The 21,506-nt window shown below is 45.0% G+C and overlaps 1 protein-coding gene across 1 annotated transcript; it reads left to right on the forward strand.

The window, feature by feature from the left end:
* Positions 1 to 2,154: 2,154 nt before the first annotated feature.
* On the forward strand, positions 2,155 to 21,439 carry LOC138780808 (zinc finger protein 665-like). The gene is made up of 9 exons (XM_069956728.1): positions 2,155 to 2,269; positions 6,671 to 6,800; positions 7,678 to 8,063; positions 9,657 to 10,299; positions 15,044 to 15,090; positions 19,277 to 19,371; positions 19,722 to 19,889; positions 19,983 to 20,106; positions 20,249 to 21,439. The coding sequence occupies exons 3-9, from the start codon at positions 7,979 to 7,981 to the stop codon at positions 21,283 to 21,285; spliced, it is 2,199 nt and encodes a 732-aa protein (XP_069812829.1). The 5' UTR covers positions 2,155 to 2,269; positions 6,671 to 6,800; positions 7,678 to 7,978; the 3' UTR covers positions 21,286 to 21,439.
* Positions 21,440 to 21,506: the final 67 nt, after the last annotated feature.

Below are 21,506 nucleotides of genomic sequence, written 5' to 3' on the forward strand. Positions count from 1 at the left end.
TGGTTGCAATATGAGGACCACAATACTGACTGAAATATACTCAGTGTGAAACCCAGCCTAAGGCTGCGTTCACACTACGTATATTTCAGTCAGTATTGCAACCAAAACCAGGAGTGGATTAAAAACACAGAAAGGATCTGTTCACACAATGTTGAAATTGAGGGGATGGCCGCCATATAACAGTAACTAACGGCCATTATTTCAATATAACAGCCGTTGTTCTAAAAAAAACAGCAAATATTTGCCATTAAATGGCGGCCATCCAGAAATATACGTAGTGTGAACGCAGCCTAAGGGTGTATGGAGAGAACTCAAGCCCGCTCCATTAGTAGCTGCTGGCTATTGGACTATTTAGACGCCGCTGTCAAAACTGGTTTCAAACGCCCTTCACATACCTCTTTGGTGGTCCAGGTGTAAAGTTTGGCTTCCCATAATGATATCACGGGGAACCATTCCATCGTCAGTACAGCTCAGTCCTCTCTAGGTTACCTGACTTACCAATTGATTCCAGCACAATACCCCTTCCTAGAGCACCACACCCAGCCTCCAGCACCGTACTCTTCCTCCAGCACCGTACTCTTCCTACAGCACCACACCCAGCCTCCAGCACCGTACTCCTTCCTCCAGCACCGTACTCCTTCCTACAGCACCACACCCAGCCTCCAGTACCATACCCCTTCTCCAGTACCATACCCCTTCTCCAGTACCAGCTGCATCTAAATAGTGCAACTTTTTACTGAATACTGGTTCATAAATAGAACCTAGATATAAATAGTTAGGCATTAGGATGAGCGAGTAGTGAAATATTCAATCAAAATAGGCACCGAGATTCGACTATTCGAACAAATATTCGATCCCATTATAGTCTATGGGGAAAAAAATTGTGGCACTTGGAAATCAAAATTCGACCACATTGGAGGTCAACAAGTCCCCATGAAACCTCCCTAGACGATGCAAACACCTCTGGAATGACACTGGGACATCAGGGGGAGCATGCCTGGGTGCACCCAACACCCCAAAATCACAGTCTAATGCCACTCACCGCAGTTGCGAAGGAAAAATATTGTGAACGCTTTATGAACGTTTACAAATGTTCACACATTTTGTTCGTATTTAAGCGTTACATACATGATTCCAATGTGCGTCCGTAGAGCGTCATGTTATTCGTGTGTATCACGCATTATGCTGTAAGCAGTATGTATGATGTGCCTTTTTTCTGGGCTACTGGAACAATATGTATCTAATGTGCCTTTTACTGGGCTACTAGAACAATAGGTATCACATGCTTTTTATTGGGCTACTGAACAGTATATATCAGGTGCCCTTAGTGGGCTAAACCAGGGGACACTATAAGTCACTTGTACACACAGGGTATTGGAATGAATACAGCTGCTGCTGCTGCTGTTATATCATCTATTTCTTAGCACTGAGAAGTGCTTGGATTCAGTGATGACTTTTTTGCTGGATCTCAGCCCCAAAAAGGACTTTTGGCTTCTGTAGTAATCCTGCCTAGCCAAAACGCTACTAAAACCTATCTCCCCTGCTGCAAGATCTTTCCCTGACTAGGTTGAAAGCGCATCTGTGGTCGAGAGGCGGGAGGCAAGTATTTAAGATTCAAGGTCATGTGGTTCAGCCATCCAATGATGGTAGACACCGGTTTCGCGCTGCGTGTGTACTCACAGGGTCCCTCACGGCCTCCCTGCATGGAGATTGGATTAAAAAAAGCGCCAAGTGCGATGGAGGGCTTTCAAATATTTCCTACGTATTCGCCTCACTTCTCAATTGAATTTGAATCTTTTGAATACTGCAATATTCGATCGAATACCATCATCTCTCAAAGGCATATATAACACACACATATACAGCTCAGCTACATGTACATTACACACAGGGCTCTGCTGCAGGCATATATAACACACACATACACAGCTCTGCTCCACACACACATCACTTCAGCTCATCCAGCACAGCAGAGTCCTGCATACACTGAGCAGCAGGCCCCTGATCATGTGACTCCTCCTTCATGTGACTGATCACATGACTGTGACATCATGGCAGGTCCTGGAAGCTCAGGGAAGCATACGGCTCCTGTACAGCTCTGCAGGTGGAGGGATGTGCGGAGTCACCGCAGGGAAGGAGTTAAGGACAGCAGGAGGATTAACCCCTTCAGCATGGGGCAGTTTTGGGTGTGAAGGATGAGGCTTGATTATTCTCCATTGATCTCGGCTCCGCCTCCTCCTGTTTCTCCGCTGTTGTTGCTGTTTGTGCAGTGAGTTGTATCTGTGTTATTTTTCATCCTTATTATAAATAATAATAATAATATATAATAATATTTATTTGTATAGCGCCAACAGATTCCGCAGCGCTTATTAAATATATAAATACATTACAGGTTATATATATAGTTATACAATGAATAAATTAAAATACAGAATTAGAGACCTGCTCTCAAGAGCGTACAGACTAGGATGACTGGAAGTAAACACGAGAGGCAACAAGTGCTTTATTTGTCAATGTTCCAGTCAGTATACGTAGAATCTCAAAGGTGCCTATAGGTGACTGGGCGAGCCAGTTCACAAGCCATTTTCTGAGCTCAGATAACAAGGACAGTGTAACAAGCACCAAAGAAGTTGTAGAGAGGATGGAGAAGGGATAGCAAAGGGAGACGAGATTACAAAAATGTTATAAGCACGCCTGAAGAGATGGGTCTTCAGGGGCACGCTTAAAACGGGATGTTGGAAATAAAACTGAGGTCTTTGGGTAGGGAGTTCCAGAGAACTGGGCAGCACGAGAGAAGTCTTGGAGGCGGGAATGAGAAGTTCTGATTAAAGAAGAGGTTAGTGTAAGGTCATTAGCAGAACACAGAGCACGGGAAGGATGGTAGGTGGAGATGAGGGAGGGAGATGTATGGAGGGGCAGAGTTGTGGAGAACTTTATGGGTGAGGGGTGAGGAGTTTGAACTGTGTTCTATATTTAATGGGTAACCAGTGCAGTGATTGTACAGGGGGGAGACATAAAGTGTAACGGCTGGAGAGGAAGAGGAGACCTGGCTGCTGCATTCAGGATAGACTGAGAGAGGGAAGCTTAGAGAGAGGAAGACCGATTAGTAGGGAGTTGCAGTAGTCAAGACGGGAATTGGAGTCTGAGCGGTATCAGTGGTGAGAAATGGACGGATTCTGGAGATGTTTTTGAGATGAAGATGACAGGAGCGTGTAAGAGCTTGGATATAGGGAGTGAAGGATAGATCGAGTCTAGCTATGACCCCCAGACATCGAGCTTGATGCACAGGAGTGATGCTAGTACCACAGACTGAGAGTGAGATGTCGGGTTTAGGTTTTGTTAGAGGGAGGAAATACAAGAAGTTCAGTTTTAGAGAGATTAAGTTTGAGGAACAGAGAGGTCATAGTGTTAGAGAGAGCGGATAGACAGTCACTTGTATTTTGCAGGAAGGCAGGGGAGATGTCGCGGGAAGAGGTGTATAAACTGCGTGTCATCAGCATAGAGATGGTATGCAGGCCAAACCTGCTGATGGTCTGTCCGATGGGGGCTGTATAGAGGGAGAAGAGGAGGGGACCCAGGGACTGATCCCTGGGGAACCCCAACAGAGAGAGGTAAGGGAGAAGAAGTAGAGCCCGAGAAGGATTACACTGAAGGAGCGGTCAGAGAGGTAGGAAGAGAACCAGGAGTGAACAGAGTCCTTAAGACCAAGAGAGCTGAGGCATGGAGAGGAGGAGCTGGGGGTCCATAGTGTCAAACGTTGCTGAGAGATCCAAGAGAATCAGCAAAGGAGTAGTTTCCTTGTGACTTGGCCTTCAGGAGGTCGTTTGACACCTTGGTGAGAGCAGTTTCAGTGGAGTGAAGGGGTCGGAAGCCGGACTGTAGAGGGTCGAGAAGAGAGTTATCAGAGAGATAGCCAGGAAGGCGAGAGTAGACAATACGTTCCAGGAGCTTAGAGATGAAGGGGAGATCAGAAACAGGCCGATAGTTGGCTGCACAGGATGGGTCTAGAGATGGGTTTTTCAGTAACGGGGTAATAACAGAGTGCTTGAATGAGGATGGAAATATACCAGAGGAGAGGGAGAGGTTGAATATTTTGGTGAGGTGAGTAGTGACAGCAGGAGAGAGGGAACTGGAGGATGTGTGAGGGAATAGGGTCCACTAGGGCAGGTAGTAGGAGGAGAGGAGCTTGGCAAACTTCTTCCTCTGTCAACTGGATCAAAAGCAGAGAGTGAAGAGGAAGGTGGGAGAGGGGATGGGATCTATGGGAGAGGGGATGGGATCTATGGGCTTTGGGGCTGGGAGGTGATGTCAGAGCGGATGGAGGCCAAATCTTCACCGCAGAGGTCAGTGATGGTGACTGAGCTTTGGGCTTGAGAAGAGAAATTAAGGTGTCGAAAAGGCATTTTGGATTTTTTGACAGTGAAGAGATGAGGGAGGTGAATAATATTGTTTGGCGAGGTGAAGGGCAGAGTAATAAGATTTGAGGGTGAATTGGTGATGAATGAAATCTGCGGAGGTTCTCGATTTCCTCCACAGACGTTCGGGAGGCCGTCCTAGAGCACAGCAGAAGAAAGCGAGTTTCCGGGGTGTGCCAGGGCTGCTGGCATCTGTGGCGGGGTGTGCGGAGAGTAGGGGGGGCTAAAGAGTCTAGGGTAGTTTTCAGGGTGTTGTGGTAGTGTTTGGCGGCCATGTTTGGGCAGGTGAGGGATGAGATTGGGGACAGTGAGGATTGTAGGGAGTCTATGAGTTGTTGAGTGTTGATTGCCACGCAGATTTCTATATATGTGTGGGGTAGGAGTGTCAGGAGGGGGGCGATTGTTAGTATTTGTGAAATAGAGGAGGTTGTGGTCGGATAACTCTGAGGGATCATTTGTGAAGTTTGAGATGGAAAAGTGGCCGAAGAAGATCAGGTCCAGGGAATTCCCACCCTTGTGTGTAGGAGAGTTTGTTAGCTGAGAGGGCCGAAAGACGTGGTTAGAGAGAGAGCTGGGAGGTGGGAGAGGACATAGGAGTATCGACAGGAATGTTGAGGTCACCCAGGATTAGTGTGGGAACTTCAGCAGATAAGAAATGAGGGAGCCAGGTGGCAAAGTGGTCGAGGAATTGTCGTGGAGAGCCAGGGGGACGATAGATAACAGTAACTCTGAGGGGAAGTGGGCGGAAGAGTCTGAGGGTGTGAACTTCAAAGGAGGGGGAAAGAGAGTGAGGGCTCAGGGGGAATGACCTGGAAGGTGCACTGCGGGGAGAGAAGAACCCAAACTCCTCCACCATGCCTACCCTCAGGTCTGGGGGTGTGAGAGAGAAGAAGACCACCATAGGATAGAGCAGCAGCGGAAGCAGTGTCAGATGGTTGTAGCCAGGTTTCAGTGAGGGCCAGAAGGGTGAAGGTTTTAGCGATGAAAAGATTATGAATCTCCGTGAGTTTGTTGCACACGGTGCAAGAATTTAGGAGAGCGCAGGTAAAGGAAACTGGAGAGACAGAGGGAGCAGAAGATGGCAGACAGCGGTTCTAGATGAAGCTAAGAGTGTTACTTGAGGGAAGTAAGAGAGGAGCACTAGCGAGGGAGAAAGGTGGGCCAGGATTAGGAGAGATGTCACCAGCAGCCAGAAGCAGAAGGATAGAGAGAGACAGCAGGTGGTTTAGCAGGAGGTTACAAGACTTGTGGGAGCGATTTCTGTGCTGCACAGTGGAAGGAGTTATAGGGAGGTAAGAGTGTACAGGGCATGGGAGCAATACATGGGGGAGGGGAGGAGAGAGGGGCTGATGTAAAGGTGATTTTCAGTGCGGATGGAGGGTGGGTAGAATAGAAAGAAATCACAAGACATGTAGATGAGGGCAGATAGAAAGTTGAGGAAATATTTCATGGTTAAGTAGTTTGTCACTTACAAAAGTATGTTTAGAGAGCTGTTCTGATCCAATTCTGGCCTAATTCTAAATATTACACTTAAAGTTGGCATTTTAAGATGTTCTATAATGAGACCAGGGTCTACAATGAGACCTTAGATCTAAATTTATACTACTTGAAGGGAAGTTGAATCAGACTTGATCAGAACTCAGGTGTGATAATGGGTGGAGATAGAGCAGATGGGAGAAGCTTATCAGCTGGGAAAGGAAGATGGTGCCAAAGCTATGTTATACACAAATCAGACGTACCAATAAAAGACAAACACATACCAGTGAAACACAGAACAATTACTGAAGGGATTACTTATAATAGGATTCTCCTTTGTTGCCCATAGCGACCAATCACAGCTCAGCTCTCATTTCACCAGAGTAATATTAAGTGAACCCAGAGCTGTGATTGGTTGCTATGGGCAATAATGAGACTCTTACTATAAGAGATACATATATATGGCTGTACATCTACGTTATATATACACATCAGCCAGACCACTGCTTTTAGAGCAGAGTGGTGGTGGGTTACATAGACTGTTTTAGATGTTTTAGTCCAAGAATATAACTACTAACTACATAGAAACTGCACCAAGGATGAAGGTAAGAAACTGACCTTCATCCTCAGCGCCCCGTGCTCAAAAGGGACATATCAGGTTACATTCGTCTAACCTGCTGATAGTTTCCCTTTAAATGTTATCTCCAGTATGTGCTGGTTTTCTTTAAACATAAGATTTTACGTGTTTTTTTATATTTCCCTATGTTTTCTTCATTCAGGTCCTGCTGATATCTTCTATATAAGATCATTTTCCAATTGAACCAGTGAAGGATGAAGAGAGACAGAGACAAGATGGCCGAGAGGATAATTAACCTCACCTTAGAGATACTCTTCCGGCTTACTGGGGAGGTGAGGGATTCTGGGAGTGATGTCATCATGACATCATTCTTATCTATGGAATAACAGATGGGTAGGACTGGAGAGGTGAGGGATTCTGGGAGTGATGTCATCATGACATCATTCTTATCTATGGAATAACAGATGGATAGGACTGGAGAGGTGAGGGATTCTGGGAGTGATGTCATCATGACATCATTCTTATCTATGGAATAACAGATGGGTAGGACTGGAGAGGTGAGGGATTCTGGAGTGATGTCATCATGACATCATTCTTATCTATGGAATAACAGATGGATAGGACTGGAGAGGTGAGGGATTCTGGGAGTGATGTCATCATGACATCATTCTTATCTATGGAATAACAGATGGATAGGACTGGAGAGGTGAGGGATTCTGGGAGTGATGTCATCATGACATCATTCTTATCTATGGAATAACAGATGGATAGCACTGGGGAGGTGAGGGATTCTGGGAGTGATGTCATCATGACATCATTCTTATCTATGGAATAACAGATGGATAGGACTGGAGAGGTGAGGGATTCTGGGAGTGATGTCATCATGACATCATTCTTATCTATGGAATAACAGATGGATAGGACTGGAGAGGTGAGGGATTCTGGGAGTGATGTCATCATGACATCATTCTTATCTATGGAATAACAGATATAGGACTGGGAGAGGTGAGGGATTCTGGGAGTGATGTCATCATGACATCATTCTTATCTATGGAATAACAGATGGATAGGACTGGGGAGGTGAGGGATTCTGGGAGTGATGTCATCATGACATCATTCTTATCTATGGAATAACAGATGGATAGGACTGGAGAGGTGAGGGATTCTGGGAGTGGATGGAGTGATAGTAATGTGTCTCTCCATACACAGGATTACACAGTAGTGAAGAAGTCCTCTAGTGGGCACTGTGGGGCCCCTGGGTGTGAAGGATGGGGAAGAACCCTGAGCCCAATCCCGGGGCCCCTGATACATGAGGAAATGGAGGAAGAGAAGATCCTAGAAGTCACCAACAAGATGGTGGAGCTGCTGAGTGGAGAGGTGAGACTGTGGCTGCTGGGAATGCTGGGACATTATACAGTAACACCACTGGAGGGGTGGGGGGGATGACTGTGTGATCATTGTGTGTGTCAGGTTCATATAAGGTGTCCAGGACGTGGCGGTCTATTTCTCCATGGAGGAGTGGGAGTATGTAGAAGGACACAAGGATCAGTACAAGGATGTGATGCTGGAGGATCAGCAGCCCCTCCCATCAGCAGGTAATAGACAAAGCTAAATATTTTTTATATGTCAACAGAAAGAGAACAATGACCAGTGGTAACTGATGTAAAGCCATTATGATTCCTGTAGAAAAAGTGTGAAGAGTAAAGTACAGGTGAAGGAGATATTGTAGTATATAAACCAATTATGATCCAGCTTCAGTGGAAAAAACTTAATGTCACTGTTTGAAAAAACATTTGACACGTCATAAAGACACCAGGTGTCGGTACAGATATTGAGAATGAGTCGGAAGGAGACCGTACTAAGTGCGCTTCTCTCCCGTCTTTGTATCAGGGTTCATTCTTCTGGCGGAATCTGCCTGACCATAGAATGGAGTCCATGGCACAGGTGGAGAGTGAAGCGGGGACGAGCGGCGGAAATGTGCTGCAAGTCCTCCACGTGTTTTCCTCAGTGTGCACATACCCTTACGTAGAAAATTAGTCAGAGCCCGACTGATCACATGACACAGAAACGGGGAGAAGATTGCACTTAGAACGGTCTTCTCAGGATCGGTACCAAACCCTTTTGACGTGTTTTTGTGACATGTCGAAAGTTTTTCCAAACGGCAGTGACACTTCAACCTAGAAGAAAAGGACTCACAGAATGACCGCTGTCTTCAAGCCCCCTGACTGACCCTCGCCTGCTCGGTATATACAAATCAATGTCAGAAAAAAATATCCAGCCACATAAACTGCCAGTAACGTAACCAGCATCGGCTGGCTGGTTCATGGTGATGAGTTAGATTGTGCCTGGACATGACATGGTGGACGGCGATATACAGCTAAATCAATAAACAGTTCGGGGCAGATCTACTGTGGTGCACTTGCCCTTGCTGCTTATGGTGTAGACTCGAAAGCCCTATTACACAGAGTGATAATAAGCCTGATTTGGCCAATTATCACTCCGTATAATAGAGACAATGATCAGCAGATGACAACTATCATCGGCTGATCGTTTCTTTAGACCTTGAAATCATCAGCCGCCGACCGTGTAGCGATGCACGGCCGACTACTGATGATTCAGCAATCAGTAGACGTTACCTATCAAGGCTCCCAGTCTTCTCCTGCACTCTGCTTCATCCCCGCTCCTGCACGCTGCAGCTTCAGAGCGGCCTGTCTGAGCTGACAGCCAATCACTGGCCACAGCATCCAGGTCAGTGATCGGCTGGGCGGCCTATGAGCTCAGAGACCGCTCTGAAGCTGCAGAGCGCAGGAGAAGACCGGGAGCAAAGAGAAGTAATGTAAACTGTTTGGCTAAAGGGTAACGATGTCCGTGCAGCCCTTGCTAAACGATTATCAAGCTGTTAATAGGGCCAGAAAACTGCTAGATCGGCGCTCATTTACAGTATTGATCAGACCACTATCGGGCGGCCCGTGTAATAGTAAATCTTAGTGTGAGCTTAGATGGACAAGTATGAGGGGACAGTGGCAAGCAACAATGGAGGGGCACTGTGTCTACGGAGGGCTGTGGCAGGCAGTCATAGACTGGGCAATGGGAGAGAATTATGGTGGCGGGTGGTAAATTTGATGTTCTGTAATTTGCATTTTCGAGATTAGATTATTCAAAGATACAATCTTTTTTATTTTGAGCAGATGATGGTACCAGGAGCTCTGAGGAACCTCTGATATCAGTATATTATAACGCTGATATCACACCAGATGCATATGAGGAGCATTCTGTTACCACAGATCTGTCATCTGATCCTTTAAAGCTGATGACTCACACAGGGGAGCAGCCGTCTACATGTTCAGAATGTGGGAGATGTTTTACGACGACATCAGTTCTTGCGGATAAGCCTTTTTTATGTTCCGAATGCGGGAAATCTTTTTCTCAGCTATCACATCTTGTCAGACATCACAGACTTCACACGGGCGAGAATCTATTTTCATGTGAAGAATGTGGAAAATGTTTTATTTGGAAATCGGCTCTTATAAAACATCAAAATTCTCACAGAGGGGAGAAGCCATTTTCGTGTTCAGACTGCGGGAAATGTTTCACTCAGAAAGCGCATCTTGCTCAACATCAAAGAACTCACACAGGGGAGAAACCGTTTCCATGTTCAGAATGTGGGAGATTTTTTGCTCGAAAAACACACCTTATTACTCATCAAAGAACCCACACAGGGGAAAAACCATTTTCATGCTCGGAATGTGGGAAATGTTTTACTCGCCATTCAGGTCTTGTTGCACATCGGAGAACTCACACAGGGGAGAAGCCATATTTAAGCCCAGAATGAGTAAAATGTTTTACTGTGAACTAGAGATGAGCACTTCACGAGACTGGTCGTTCAGCATATGAATAGCGTTGGATGTAGCCCTAGGGAGTCATGGAAAACATAGAGACAGCCTGTATCCATGTTTTCCAGGATTCCCTCGGGCTGCACCCATCGGTTTTTAATTGCTGAACAATCAGTCTTGAATATGCTTGAGTAACCCTCATCTCTGTTGATAACTCAGTTTTGTCAGACTTCTGGGAAGCCGCACGGGAAAGTGGCTAGTTTGATGTTTAGAATGTGGGAAATGTTTTGCCTGGAAATCAGATCTTAAAACTTGCTTAAGAAAGATGCCATATTCAGAAGGTGGGGAATGTTTTATGCGGCAGTCACAATATATCAAAGGGAGTGAGTGGCACTCATTCCCCCCCCCCCCATAGGCTCACTGTCAGTAGTAGTAGTCATAGTCAGTGTTTCTTGTTGAGTAGCCATAGAGCGGTGGTGGAAGAACAGGGTAAAGGGACCCAGGCACCCCCTACTTGTTCTTTTCCTAACTGTTTACATAAGCTCATCTGCTGATTGGGAGTAGTAGTCGTGGAGATAATTTGTCTTTGTGTTTTTGTTTTTACTTTATTTTTGTAAAGAATAGTTATAAGAATTTCTTTTTACTATGGACCACCAAGTTTTTGTTTTTTTTCATTTCTAATGGGTTGTTTTATCTATCGTCCTATGCAATAAATACATTTCTATTTTTACCCTCAATGATCCTTTTTTTCGTCTCTATTCAATGAGTAGGAAGATTTGTCAACGATTTGGTAATAAATTGGAAGGGCTATGTTCATACTATGTTATTTTTGACCGTCGTTGGCGGTGGCCGTCAAATAGATGTCTGATACTTGCTAAAGATGGCCGTCTATAACGAGCATGATCATTATACACACCAGTCGTTTGCAAATATCGTCATCAGTGACAGCCAAAAAATCCCATAGTGGGAATATAGCCTAACAATGATCTGAAAGTTGCTTTTACTTCAATAAGTATACACTCACCGGCCACTTTATTAGGTACACCTGTCCAACTGCACGTTACCACTTAATTTCTAAACAGCCAATCACATGGCGGCAACTCAGTGCATTTAGGCATGTAGACATGGTCAAGACAATCTCCTGCAGTTCAAACCGAGCATCAGTATGGGGAAGAAAGGTGATTTGAGTGCCTTTGAACGTGGCATGGTTGTTGGTGCCAGAAGGGCTGGTCTGAGTATTTCAGAAACTGCTGATCTACTGGGATTTTCACGCACAACCATCTCTAGGGTTTACAGAGAATGGTCCGAAAAAGAAAAAACATCCAGTGAGCGGCAGTTCTGTGGGCGGAAATGCCTTGTTGATGTCAGAGGTCAGAGGAGAATGGGCAGACTGGTTCCAGCTGATAGAAAGGCAACAGTGACTCAAATAGCCAACCGTTACAACCAAGGTAGGCAGAAGAGCATCTCTGAACGCACAGTACGTCCAACTTTGAGGCAGATGGGCTACAGCAGCAGAAGACCACACCGGGTGCCACTCCTTTCAGCTAAGAACAGGAAACTAAGGCTACAATTTGCACAAGCTCATCGAAATTGGACAGTAGAAGATTGGAAAAAACGTTGCCTGGTCTGATGAGTCTCGATTTCTGCTGCGACATTCGGATGGTTGAGTCAGAATTTGGCATCAACAACATGAAAGCATGGATCCATCCTGCCTTGTATCAACGGTTCAGGCTGGTGGTGGTGGTGGTGTCATGGTGTGGGGAATATTTTCTTGGCACTCTTTGGGCCCCTTGGTACCAATTGAGCATAGTTGCAACGCCACAGCCTACCTGAGTATTGTTGCTGACCATGTCCATCCCTTTATGACCACAATGTACCCAACATCTGATGGCTACTTTCAGCAGGATAATGCGCCATGTCATAAAGCTAGAATCATCTCAGACTGGTTTCTTGAACATGACAATGAGTTCACTGTACTCCAATGGCCTCCACAGTCACCAGATCTCAATCCAATAGAGCATCTTTGGGATGTGGTGGAACGGGAAATTCGCATCATGGATGTGCAGCCGACAAATCTGCGGCAACTGTGTGATGTCATCATGTCACTATGGACCAAAATCTCTGAGGAAGCTTCCAGCACCTTGTTGTATCTATGCCACGAAGAATTGAGGCAGTTCTGAAGGCAAAAGGGGGTCCAACCCGTTACTAGCATGGTGTACCTAATAAAGTGGCCGGTGAGTGTATATGGTAAGTGCTTGTAGGTTGCTGTTGCACTTTCTGTTTTGTTTTTTTTGGCTGTACAAGCAGCGTGCATCCTGCAGTGTGAACAGAGGCATAGAGGTGCGGCCATTTTTTTTCTGTTGAATGTGGGGTGTGTGGCTACCTCCTGTTGGCTTGCACTTCACCCATGTCCCAAGGGTGCTATAAAAGAGATCATTAGGCTCCTATCTGCCCAGTTGTAGGCTTATTCAGCCCAGGAGAGGCCATTGCTAGTGTGAAAATGCTAGAGTAGGGACCTTGTCTCTGAGGACGCCTTAACGTGGCGACATAGTACAATCTGATCAAATAGTTTGCTAAGATCCTCATTTTTTTATATCTACAGAGCAGGTGTTTATCATGTATACACCGGGGGGGTATGTACAGTAAGCGCTTGCATCTGTGGGTTGCTGTAGCACTTTCTGGGTTTTTTGTTTGTACTTAAAGCGTAACTGTCATTTCAGGGTCATTTTTCTGAAAACATTAAATGTCAACAGTACAAGCGATTTTAAGAAACTCTGTAATAGGTTTTATGTACTAAAAGAGTTTCCTTCTGGACTGAAAAAGCAATCTCCCAGCCTCCCCCCTCACATCAAATGAAGCAGGATTTCTGTCTCCATTATGTGGCTATGGAGATGGGAGGGGCTGTTAGGAGTGACTGAGCACGGAGCAGTCCAGCACAGCACAACACCTTGCAATCTTCTCTCAGTAAGTTCATAGATAAGCACTGACCTTTCTGACCCCAGAATCCTGCGGTTTAGGTGCCTAGAGAGTCTACAAACAGCTGACCTTCATGTCACCTCTTCCTGCTCCCTCATCTCCCTCGGCCCCCTCCCCCCTTCATAGGCTTACAATTGAGAGAGCAGAGCCCGTATTCACTGGCTTCTCTGTAATAAAGACGTGTTTGCCTGATAATGCACAGATAAGAAGTCAGGGGGGGAGGCTGGGAGATTGCTTCTTGAGTACAGAAAGAGGCTTTTTTGGCTGATGAAACCTATTACACAGTTTCTTAAAATCGCTTATACTACTGATTCCTGCAATAAAAAACATGACAGTTACGCTTTAAGCCACAAGAAGCGTGCAACCTGCAGTGTGAACAGAGGCATAGAGGTGCTGCCATTTTTTTTCCCTTTTTTACCGCACTAAGAACATAATTTCATTATGTCATCTTGAGGCGTAACGATAATTAAATAATTGTATTTCAGAAAAAGAAAGCTGGTAGCTCCTTTTTACTTGTTTGTGTCATATGTCATTTGTTTTATACGGGGAATGGGTGAGACTTAGAAGTAACAATAGACTTTTTGTAGTGGTTCAGACCATATAGTTTGTTATCCTGAGAGTATTCCCTGGCAAGATTTATTGTTGGCATCCTCAGTATCGAATTGGTGGGGGTCTGACACCCAGCACCCCCCACTGATCCATTGTTTGTGAGTGCTATGCTGCTGGTATACACAGAGCAGGAAGCAGATAGCACCATCCACTGTGTAGTGGCCAAGACTGGTTACTGCAGCTCAGCTCCAACTAAAGTGAAAAGGAACTGAGCTGGATGGCCTATCTCGTCCAACACCGCCATTACTTTTCGAATATTAATGACTGCTGACCTTCCTCTTACGAAGCGAACCTGGGCCGGGGAAATCAGTTCTGGAAGCACTACCGCAAGACGGTCTGCCATAATCTTAGAGATAAGTTTTAAGTCTAAATTTAGTAATGAGATAGGGCGATATGAATTTGGATGCTGCGGATTCTTCCCAGGTTTAAGTAAGAGCTTGATATAGGCGGTATTAGACGAGCTAGGAACCACTTCCCCTTGTAGATACAAAGAAAATAAAGAATGTAGTGCTGGAGAGATAGCGTCACTCAGGGGCCTTCTGCGATTTCAGCTGCCCTATATCCCGCTTAATTTCCTCCACTGAGATAGGGGAATTAAGTAGGTTAAGATGGTCCTCTGATAATATTGGCAGACCAGCGTGGGGGGGGGAGGAGGAGTCGCGTACAGCTGTTCATAGTAGTCCTTCAAAATAGAAGTGATCAAGCGAGGATCACGCTGCACCCGACCTCCTCCATCCTCCATTTGGGAAATAGGGTGAGTATTGAATGGACCTCTAGGAAAAACGCGCTAACAGGCGTCCAGCCTTGCTGCCATGGCGGAATAATAGGGCCTCATAATAAGATCTATGAATGTCCTCTCTTTTCTCCATCCATTGCTCATAATCAGATCGAGCATCCTTCCACGCCTTTTTAGTTGCTTCTGAGGGGGTCAACTGAAAAGAGGTGTAAGCCGCACGCAGTAATGCACTGTACTTCTAAATATGAGCACTGATCTTCTTCTGCACCGCTGCCTTATAAGCCATAATGCGGAAGGACCGCTTTAGCGGTATCCCAGTATAATTGAGGTTGCGAAATATGCCCTGAATTATCATGAGCATATTCGAGCCACCACACTTTCAGTTAGGCTTTGAATTCGTCATCTTTGGCCATCCCTATAGGGAATTTCCACAGGAAATCAGTGCCTTTGGGAAGTTGCGTATGGAAGGTACAAAGTAGCGGTGTGTGGTCTAAAAGGACCAACTCCTCTATCTCATGAGCATGTAGTTTGGGAAGGAGGGGGGCAGAAACCAGTACACTAGTCAATTCTCGACCAAGTATCATGGACCGGAGAATAAGTAAATTCCCAGGCATCCGGGTGTAAGTATCTCCAGGTGTCAGACTCAGTCAGAACTTGTGACTGGCACAGGGAAATCAGGGGAGAGTGTGGAGGATGGGAGGCGCGCTGCTGCTCCACCGTGGACATCACTTCATTGAAATCCCCAGCTATGATTTTAGCAGATATTGGATCAGCTAGTATCTGGGAGGATAGGGAACTGAAAAAGGACGTGCTAGGTCTATTAGGGCCATAGACATTATAGACAGAAATATCGTCCATAGGGAGGCGAATTTGTAGTGCGCACAGCCTGCCAAGATCATCATGTGAGGATCGCAATATAGTGCCCTGAAATGCCCTGTGCACTAAGATAATAACCCCGGCCTTACGGTCCACTGCAGGAGACCCATACACCTCCCTGACCCAAAACCTACGAAGTCTGAAAAAATCAGAGGACTCCAGATGTGTCTCCTGCAGTAGAACAAGGTCTGGTTTGAACTTTTTAAGGTGCCTTAGAAGCATACCTCGTTTATGAGGGGACCGTAGTCCCTTCACGTTCCAGGAAACCAATCGTAGCATCTCTGGAAAATAAGAAGATATAAGTCATTGGGGCGAATAGTATCAGACCTTATTCCTGCGAGAACAACCTTAACACACATCATGTCATGATTGTTTTAAAATAATAGGCAATATAATTTGTCTTAAAGGGGTAGTGCGGCGCTAAGAAATTATTCACAGAATAACACACATTACAAAGTTATACAACTTTGTAATGTATGTTATGTCTGTGAATCGCCCCCTTCCCTGTGTCCCCCCACCCCCGCACGTGTACCCTGAAGTGTGGTGCATTATACATACCTGTCACGGGCCAACCCCCGTCTCCGATCTTCTGTGCCACGACGTCATCTTCGGCCGGCCGAAGCTCTCCGATTGTCCCGAGTGCCGGCCCCCCTCTGCCGCGTCATCAGCCGAGAATAACTGAGCACAGTTATGCTCAGCCAATCGCGGCTGAGCATCTGATGACGTTGCAGAGGGCGGCCGGCACTCGGGACGATCGGAGAGCTTCGGATGTCCGGCAGAAGATGACGTCGTGGCACAAAATGGCGGACACCAACACTTCCGGGTACACGTGCGGGGGTGGGGGGACACGGGGAAGGGGGCGATTCACAAACATAACATACATTACAAAGTTCTATAACTTTGTAATGTGTGTTATTTTGTGAATAATTTCTTCGCGCCGCACTACCCCTTTAAAAGGGTTATTCAACGCTACAAAAACATGGCCACTTTTCCCCCTCTCTTGTTTCCAGATTGGGTGGGGGTTTCATACTTAATTCCATTGAAGTAAATGGAGCTTAATTGCAAAGAATACCTGAACTGGAGACAAGAGTGGTGCAATATAGGCATATATAACACACACATACACAGCTCTGCTCCACACACATCACACACACACAGCTCTGCTCCACACACATCACTTCAGCTCATCCAGCACAGCAGAGTCCTGCATACACTGAGCAGCAGCCACTGATCATGTGACTCCTCCTCCTCCTCCTCCATGTGACTGATCACATGACTGTGACATCATGGCAGGTCCTGGAAGCACAGGGGAAGCACACGGCTTGTTGGTACAGTCTTTGTTTTGCTAGTTGGTTTCTAGTTGCACCATCTTGAGGATGTAGGTAACTTTTTTTTTTTAAGAGGAGGGATGAAAGAAAGGGATATTCTGCTTCATTTTTATTTGATATATTTTTGGACTCTATATTCCCGCCATTCCCTGTATTGTTTTTTACCCTTACAATCTGTTACTATGTTATACAGGGGACAGGATGGAGCCCATTAAGGGGGTAAGAGGATTGCAGGTGTGTGACACAGAGGGGTTGGGTGGAGAACGGTGATCTCCTCCATTGGTCTATAGTTATCGGACACTCTACCCAGGCTCAGCCTCTTCCACCGACCTCGGCTCTCCTCAGTAGTAATTAGAGAGACAGGCTTCGAAGGGTTGTTAACCAAAATGTTTTTTTTTATTTTCTTTAACCCTTTGAGGACCAGGCCCAAAATGACCCAGTGGACCGCGCAAATTTTGATCTTAGTGCTTTCGTTTTTCCCTCCTCCCCTTCTAAGAGCTCTAGCACTCTCAGTTTTCTATCTACAGAGCCATGTAAGGGCTTATTTGTTACAGGAATAGTTGTACTGTGTAATGGCGTCATTCATTTTACCATAACATGTATGATGGAATTCCAAATATATTATTTATGAAGATATAAATAGGTGAAATCGTAAGAAAGAATGCAATATGGTAACGTTTGGGGGGTTCCTGTGTCTACGTAATGCACTATATGGTAACAGCGACATGACACTATTATTCTATAGGTCAGACCGAACACAACCATATGCAGGTTACACAGATTCTCTAATGTTATATATTTTTTTATGAAATCCTTTTTTTTGGCAATTAAATATTAATAAAATGGGCCTATTGTGATGCTTATAACGGTTTTATTTTTTCACCTACGGGGCTGTATGGGGTGTCATTTTTTCCGCCATGATCTCTAGTTTTTATTAATACCATATTTGTGAAGATCGGACGTTTTGATCACTTTTTATTGATTTTTTTTAATATATAATGTAACATAAAATCGGTAATCTGCGCACTTTTTCCCCTCTTTTCGTGTACGCCGTTTACCGGTCGCAATGACGCTTGTTATATTTTAATAGATCGAACAATTACGCACGCTACGGTATATTATATGTTTATCTATTTATTCATTTTTAAATGTTTTATTTATATAATGGGAAAGGGGGGTGATTTCAACTTTTATTGGGGGAGGGGTTTTGGGGTAGTGTAATAGTGTTTTGAACTTTTTTTTTTTTACACTTTTGAAGTCCCTTTGGGGGACTTGTACATAGTTTAGTTTGATTTATACACTGATGAATGCTATGCCATAGGCATAGCATTGATCAGTGTTATCGGCGATCTGCTCATTGAGCCTGCCTGTGCAGGCTCAGTGTAGCAGATCGCCGATCGGACCGCATGGAGGCAGGTGAGAGACCTCCAGCAGTCCGTTTTACCGATCGGGACCCCCGCAGTCACACTGCGGGGGTCCCGATCGGTAAGTGACAGGGGACTCCCCCTGTCACTTACACTTAAACGCCGCGGTCGCGCCGCGATCGCGGCGTTTAAGGGGTTAATGACACGCGGCAGCGCGATCGCTGCAGCGTGTCATTACCGGTGAGGTCCCGGCTGCTCACTGCAGCCGGCCCCCACCTCCTATGAAGCGCGCTCCGCTCCGGAGCGCGCTTCATAGCGGGAATAACACCCATGACGTAAGGTTACGTCATGGGTCGTCTGGGGACAGACTTCCATGACGTAACCCTACGTCCAGGGTCGTCTAGGGGTTAAAATCAACTAGTCCCAGCAAGTACCAGAGATTTGTAATTTATTTCTATAAAAAAAAAAAATCTCCAGTCTTCCAGTACTTATCAGCTGCTGGATGTCCTGCAGGAAGTGGCTTATTCTTTCCATTCTGACACAGTGTTCTCTGCTGCCACCTCTGTCCATGTCAGGAACTGTCCAGAGCAGTAGGAAATCCCCATAGAAAACTTCTCCTGTTTTCCAGACTGGAAAGAATACACCATTTCCTGCAGGATATACAGCAACTGATAAGTACTGGAAGACTTGAGATTTTTTTTGTAATGCTGTATAAGTAAATTACAAATCTCTGGCATTTTCTGGCACCAGTTGATTAAAAAACAAATTGTGAACAACCCCTTTAATAAGCTGCTGATCAAACGAAGCGATTGGCTCATTTCTAGTAGTAATCTTACACTTTTCCCCTATCCTGTGAATAAGGGACGCATGCTGAATAGTTCTGTATGGGGGAAAAAATCTGTAATTTGTGACTTCTGTGTCCCCTATACCAGCCCTATCTTTGTTTAGATCCAGTCTTTTGTTTACATGCTGCAGATACATCCGTGATGTCCCCTCCTCCTGAGATTGTGTGATTGTTACCTGGTCGTCTTCTCTCCATTCATCTCCCAACACTCCAGGATCCTCTGCTGATATCTTCTATATAAGAGACCGACCCATCAACCATGGAGAGAGACAGAGACAAGATGGCCGAGAGGATAATAACCCTCACCCTACACATACTCTTCCTGCTTACTGGGGAGGTGAGGGATTCTGGGAGTGATGTCATCATGACATCATTCTTATCTATGGAATAACAGATGGATAGGACTGGAGAGGTGAGGGATTCTGGGAGTGATGTCATCATGACATCATTCTTATCTATGGAATAACAGATGGATAGGACTGGAGAGGTGAGGGATTCTGGGAGTGATGTCATCATGACATCATTCTTATCTATGGAATAACAGATAGGACTGGAGAGGTGAGGGATTCTGGGAGTGATGTCATCATGACATCATTCTTATCTATGGAATAACAGATGGATAGGACTGGAGAGGTGAGGGATTCTGGGAATGGATGGAGTGATAGTAATGTGTCTCTTCATACACAGGATTACACAGTAGTGAAGAAGTCCTCTAGTGGGCGCTGTGGGGCCCCTGGGTGTGAAGGATGGGGAAGAACCCTGAGCCCAATCCCGGGGCCCCTGATACATGAGGAAATGGAGGAAGAGAAGATCCTAGAAGTCACCAACAAGATGGTGGAGCTGCTGAGTGGAGAGGTGAGACTGTGGCTGCTGGGAATGCTGGGACATTATACAGTAACACCACTGGAGGGGTGGGGGGGATGACTGTGTGATCATTGTGTGTGTCAGGTTCCTATAAGGTGTCAGGACGTGGCGGTCTATTTCTCCATGGAGGAGTGGGAGTATGTAGAAGGACACAAGGATCAGTACAAGGATGTGATGCTGGAGGATCAGCAGCCCCTCCCATCAGCAGGTAATACATATGACTATAAATAATAGATTCTTTGAATACTTCTTGCTACTTGAACAGAACCTTGTATGTAAAAATGTTAGTGAAATATCAATACAAAAGTCATGGTTATAATCAAACATAAGAATTGTTTTCTTTTTGGCAGCTGAGTGTCCCCGGAGATCAGAGGGACATCAGATATCTCCAGATATTACAGCAGATGGTCAGATCACACAAGATACATATGAAGAACCTTCTATTACCCCAGATATACCCCCAGACCCTCACAGCAAAGATCTGGTATATGATCCTTCTATACAAATAGGTCACATAGGGGAACAGTCACCTACATATTCAGAATATGGAAATTGTTCTGTCGTTAAATCAGATCTTACAGAATATCTGAGAAGTCACACAGCAGAGGAGTCATTTTCATGCCTAGAATGTGGAAAATGTTTTACTCTGAAATCAAATCTTTGTGACCATTTGGCAGCTCATACAGAAATGGCATCTTTCTGTTCAGAATGTGGCAAATGTTTTAGTAAAAAATCGTACCTCGTTCAGCACCAAAGAACTCACACAGGGGAGAAGCCATTTTCTTGTCAAGAATGTGGCAAACGTTTTACTCAGAAATCAAATCTTGTTATCCATCAAAAGTACCACTCAGGAGATAAACAATTTTCATGTTCAGAATGTGGGAAAAGTTTTACGGCAAAATCCCATCTTATTCAACATGAACGAAGTCACACAGGGGAGAAGCCATATTCGTGTTCTGAATGTGGTAAATGTTTTGCTGTGAAATCACATCTCGTTCAACATGAAAGAAGTCACACAGGAGTGAAGCCATTTTCATGTTCAAAATGTGGGAAATGTTTTACTCGTAACTCAAGTCTTGCTGTCCACCAACAACTTCACTCAGATGAAATGCCATTTTCATGTATAGAATGTGGAAAATGTTTCACTTTAAAATCACGGCTTAAAAGACATCAAAGAGCCCACAAAGAAGTGAAACCGTTCTCATGCTCTGAATGTGAGAAATGTTTTTGGCAGCATTCTGATCTTGTTAAACATCAGAGAATTCACACAGGGGAGAAGCCATTTTTGTGTTCAGAATGTGGTAAATGTTTTACTGCAAAATCACATCTTGCTCAACATCAAAGAAGTCACACAGAGGACAGAAAGAACAATTGGATGCTCCAATAACAGTACAGAAACTTAACTTGGTAATTAGGTGGTTATTTTATGCGTGTTAATATCTAGAAAATGGCTGGCTCCCACAATTTCAAATATTGCTAGTTGGGAAAATTGTGTTAAGAAATTTGAAGTTAGAGAAGAAACTGTGGTAAGGTTTTTTTTTTTTTTTGTTTTGTTTTTAATCTCCCACTTGCAAGGATGGGTTTTAGGGGGAGAGGTAAGGGGAGGGG

This window comes from Dendropsophus ebraccatus, unplaced genomic scaffold (genome assembly GCF_027789765.1).
Source record: "Dendropsophus ebraccatus isolate aDenEbr1 unplaced genomic scaffold, aDenEbr1.pat pat_scaffold_861_ctg1, whole genome shotgun sequence".
NCBI classification, from domain to species: Eukaryota; Metazoa; Chordata; class Amphibia; order Anura; family Hylidae; genus Dendropsophus; species Dendropsophus ebraccatus.

Excerpts from the sequence above, each read along its gene's own strand:
- LOC138780808 (XM_069956728.1), top strand. The coding sequence starts at position 7,979 with ATGGAGGAGTGGGAGTATGTAGAAGGACACAAGGATCAGTACAAGGAT. Across the intron at positions 15,091-19,276 it reads TGGGAAGTTGCGTATGGAAG|AGACCGACCCATCAACCATG; the intron begins GTACAAAGTAGC and ends CTTCTATATAAG. Across the intron at positions 20,107-20,248 it reads GCAGCCCCTCCCATCAGCAG|CTGAGTGTCCCCGGAGATCA; the intron begins GTAATACATATG and ends TCTTTTTGGCAG.